A 4703-nucleotide genomic window follows, 5' to 3' on the forward strand; every position below is an offset into this window, starting at 1 on the left:
CTAAAAACCCAAACTTGTGTGTATGTTGAAACAGAATATCCTGTGTTGTAACTTTGAGACGAGTTATGCCATTGGCAATGTTCTTAAAATTTAGCAGTCGAGAAACTATGTAACCCTTGCGGATTGGTGTTAGTAATCATTGGCTGCTGTAGTGATTAGGAGTGCAATTGCAAAGTTCATCTGTAACAGGGCTGTTATGATAGGGTTATGAACGTATTTCAGGTTGAGGTGTTGTGTTTGTAATATTTCATGGAAAATATAATAGGATTAGAACTCAACATGAGATTTCCTTGTCGTGATCGAAATAATTTTCATTCATATGTGAGAACTTGAATCTGAAGCTCCTTTTTTCGCATTTGTTACTCATGATAGAGGAAGATCTTTGAGGACATTTCTTGAAGGGAATATCTATTCGTGAGGGAAACGGATGTCCCGGGCTTATGATGTAGTTGATTTTGCATAAGACGTTAGGGTGTTGTCCGTTACAGTGGTGTGTGTTCATGGTTGTTTGGCTTTTTAGAATCTGCAGTATAATTTGTGAAGAAGTTTCATGGGCGGAGTGGTTGACTGTAACCTGTTGCACACTTTCATGTTTTCAGGCTAGAACTGTGAACCGATAAGTCCGATGGATTTCAATGGGATTTTTGGAGCTGAATTGGAAGAGTCGGATGACAACAGCTCCGATGGAGACCGTGGCTGTTATTATGCGAGTGACGAAGAAGGGGACGAGGATGAAGGTGACCCAACAGGATGCAGAGAAGATGAAAATGGTAACCTCTCAGGTGGTGCCAGTCATGCCGGGGATGATGGGAAAAGTCGTCCAGTTGTCGCAGAGGATTTTATGGGCAGAGAGTTTGTCGGGGAGGAGGATGCCTATCTTGCTTACAAGGAGTTTGCTAGAATGAGGGGTTTCGGGGTCCGCAAGGGCGATGTGGGGCGTGTCGACGGGGTTTTGGTCAGGAGAGACTTTTTCTGCCATCGACAGGGCACAAGACATGCTAAGCACTATGATCGTCCTGAGCGAGTTAGGGAGGAGAGGTTGGAGAGTCGAACCGACTGCAAGGCGAAGTTGAAGATTTTCTATGATGTGCAACGCAGTGTGTGGAAGGTCAGGAGCATCTTCGATGAGCACAACCACGAGCTTGCTCCGGCCATGTTTTCACACCTCGTACCTAGCCATCGCTCGATGAGTGATGGTGACAAAGCACAAGTTGATAGCATGAAGCAATTTGGTATACCAACTGCGAAGATAATGGCTTACATGGCTGGTCAATCTGGAGGGTATGGAATGCTGCGATTTACAAAGCGTGATTTGTATAATTATATACATGGTCAAAGGCTGGCCCGAATCAGTGATGGCGATGCTGCAGCAACGATCAGTTACTTGGAGGGCAAGGCGAATGCCGACATGACGACTGTAGCACATTACACGCGAACTGCCGATGATCGGCTGGGGAGCCTTTTCTGGGTCGACGGTGAAATGATGACCGACTATCAGTTATTTGGTGATGTTATGGCCTTTGATTCGACGTATCGGTCTAATAAGTACAAGAAACCGCTTGTAGTGTTCTCTGGGTCAAATCACCATAAACAGACAACCATTTTTGGATTTGCGCTCCTGGAGGATGAGGAAGTTCGTACTTACCGGTGGCTGCTGTTAAATCTTGTAGATGTAATGGGAGAGAAGACTCCGTGTGTTGTTGTCACGGATGGGGACAAAGCGATGCGCGCAGCCATCGCGGAGGTGTTCCCGGCAGCAAGGCACCGGCTGTGTGGGTGGCACTTGGAGAAAACTGTGTTCAACGGGTTAAGGATACGGAGTTCCGAAAGGTTTTTAAGAAGGCTATGTATGCGAACTTCGAGGTGGAGGACTTCGAGGAATATTGGAAGACGGCGGTGGAGTCACTTGGCCTACAAAATAATAGTTGGGTTCAACAAACATACGAGGTTAAAGAAAGTTGGGCAACAGCATATCTCCGGGGCACTTTCTGTGCGGGATACCGAACAACCTCAAGGTGTGAGGGGATTAATGCATACATAAAGGGGTTCCTGAAATCCACTGATAGCATTTTGGAGCTGGTGCACAGCTTAGATCGCGTTGTAAAGGTTTATCGAAACAACGAAGTCACGGCGCAGTTCTATTCTACGTACTACAGCCCCGTGTTAACAACCGGGCTTGACTCTATCGAGCTTTTTGCATCGAAGCTGTACACTCGAGCAGTTTTTAGAGAGGTCAAGAAACAAATCAGGGGTGTTGCAACCTTGCTGTTTCGTGGGAGAGACAGCATCAGCACCACGGTTGTCTACAAGTTTTCAAGGATGGGCGCGCCTGGTAGGATTCACAAGGTTTTATTCGACCCAGATGACAAGAAAATTCAGTGCGACTGTTCGATGTGGAATAGTGAGGGTATTCCATGTAGTCACATATTCTGCCTGATGAAGTACGAGGGTTTGGAACAAATACCGGACAGCCTTATTGTGAGAAGATGGTGCAAGGATGCAAAGGATTCCAGACGGATGCCGGTGACAATGAGACCTGGAGATGAAGGTCGCATGCTTAGGTATGCCGCACTTTCTTCGGCCACAAGCTTGGTCGCAACACTTGGTTCGGATGAGCGTGAAGACTTCGAATTCGCTAAGGAGAGCATCGCGAGTCTAATAGATAAGCTACGTCACAGAGTTTATGAAAGGGCAGGTGGTCAGCCAGGTATGTCGGGGTGGAAAGCGATGAAGGACCCGGTTGTGGCAAGAACAAAAGGTGCCCCTAAGAGGAAGAAGGAGTTCGACCAATGTAGTCAACCCGACGTGCGAGGGAAGAGGCGTTGCTGCACCAAATGTGGCACACCCGGGCATACCAAGAGGACATGCAGCGGGTACTGTGCACGAGGGGTGTCCGGGATTGGTAATGGGGTCTCCCCCACGGATGGCAACGGTTCGCATGACGGCCCTGCAGCCGCTTCAGCGTCTCTTCCGACCGAGCTCGGTCATGCGTATGAGGTAATATAAGGAAACATCATTAGGCCCAAATGAATGTGTTGCTTCTCAGGTTTCACCTCTGTGTGAAATTGTGGAATTAGTTTCCTGGATCAGATCACACCGCAAACCTTAGTGTTGTTTTACACTGAAATATTTAGGTAGATGCCTTATTTTTGAGTATATTGCATGTTATTCCCTGAGTTAAAGGACCATCTGTGATGTTATTTGTGGGTAGGAATTGCCTTATTTTTTAGTATATTGCATGTCATTTGAGTAATATGTATCCTGATTGGAACGGTGGTATATCTTGAGATAAGTAAAGAAATTAAGGTAGAAATGTTAACTCGTTCTAAGTGAACATGAAAATGGGAGATTTTGCTGTATCCTACTTGTTGAACTTAATTACATGTATTATTTTTGGGCCTAGCGGATTATATTTTTCACAGAATCTAAAATAGCATACATGCTTGCAGGATCAAACCTCGGGTCACGGCGAAGCTGGTCTGAATAACGTGTCTACCTCAGCGGCAAATACATCCTCCATGGTGAGTCGGAGAGGTAGTCCATGTTGGCGTCCTCCGTTTTCTGGCGGGGGAAGTGGGGGGAACTTCTTCCTTGGGGGCCAACACATCCACCAATTCTATGCATCCCAACCTTGCTCCGGGCACCAAAGCGATCCGCCGCCGCACGCCGGGCACGGGAGTATGTCAACTCCGATGAGGGCTATGAATGAGGACTTGTTTGAACGGTGGCTGCTCCAGGTACGGGGTTCTCCTGAGATGTACTCCAATATTTTGTCTTTGGATGTATTAGCAGCTCGGACCTGTCCACTAAACCATGTGCCTTTTCATGTTGAACAGAATGTGATGGGTCGTCGCTCGTCGAGCAATATGCAGGGGGGATTTCCCACGCGTGGAACTTGATGTTAAGCTGGGGGATAACACATACCGAATACTTTGTGTCTTGCAAAAAGTTATTATTTTCGGTAAGGTCTGTCTTGCTAAGTGGAAGCTGCAGATTTCACTAGTGTGTGCTCTGTTTTTCTGATTTATTGTAACTACATTTCTAGTGTCTTGCTGGTGACAAATTGAAGCATTATTTGAGGTTTTAGTTGGGTTTGTTTAATTTTGTCTCCGGAATAGCTTGGCCTATACTCAGTTTCTCACTATGTTCGTAGCTCCCATTGTCTGCATAATTATGGCCAGATGATGTTATTTGCTTCGTTGATGAAGATGGAGAATCTGCTTTCTTAGTAGAAGGACTGGCTGCTGAAGGCTTTGTCTGAGTTCCTGTAGGCTTTGAAGTTGAACTTGTTTGAGTAAATTTAGGCTCTGAACTTGAATGAATTTCTTGGTGTTGCTATTTGGAATATCTTAGCTGTAGGTTGCATAGATGTCTTTTTTTTTTGGTAAAATGCATCGATGTCCTTTTTGTGCTGACATTATTGGGTATTAATGTTTGGGCTTCCATGGAACAAATCCATTTAGCATGTACTGTTGCAAACGGGCCATGAGCAAACGCTAGGTCGGATGGGCCACGTATAAGGTTCATTTTATTTTGGGGCTTTTTTGGCGGGTCCCATAATGTCAAAGCAAGGGTCCGAGGATGCGATCTCAGAATAAGGAATGCTCGTCACAACCCCTGGGCTAACTTCGTTGTTAGCATTGTTTGTGCAAAATAAAATATCTGTAAAAACCTTGCACCCATTAAGTAACTCGTATTTAATT

At 45.7% G+C, this 4703-nt stretch overlaps 1 protein-coding gene across 1 annotated transcript; it reads left to right on the plus strand.

The window, feature by feature from the left end:
• The first annotated feature begins 625 nt into the window (after positions 1–625).
• LOC130946070 (protein FAR1-RELATED SEQUENCE 5-like) lies at positions 626–4415 on the plus strand. The gene is made up of 4 exons (XM_057874755.1): positions 626–1575; positions 1671–2997; positions 3450–3737; positions 3837–4415. Exons 1-4 carry the CDS (start codon positions 626–628, stop codon positions 3897–3899), a joined length of 2628 nt encoding a protein of 875 aa, XP_057730738.1. The 3' UTR covers positions 3900–4415.
• The last annotated feature ends 288 nt before the right edge of the window (positions 4416–4703 follow it).

Source organism: Arachis stenosperma, chromosome 8, assembly GCF_014773155.1.
Source record: "Arachis stenosperma cultivar V10309 chromosome 8, arast.V10309.gnm1.PFL2, whole genome shotgun sequence".
Lineage (NCBI taxonomy): Eukaryota > Viridiplantae > Streptophyta > Magnoliopsida > Fabales > Fabaceae > Arachis > Arachis stenosperma.

Excerpts from the sequence above, each read along its gene's own strand:
- LOC130946070 (XM_057874755.1), top strand. The coding sequence starts at position 626 with ATGGATTTCAATGGGATTTTTGGAGCTGAATTGGAAGAGTCGGATGAC. Across the intron at positions 2,998-3,449 it reads AGCTCGGTCATGCGTATGAG|GATCAAACCTCGGGTCACGG; the intron begins GTAATATAAGGA and ends ACATGCTTGCAG. Across the intron at positions 3,738-3,836 it reads TTGAACGGTGGCTGCTCCAG|AATGTGATGGGTCGTCGCTC; the intron begins GTACGGGGTTCT and ends CATGTTGAACAG.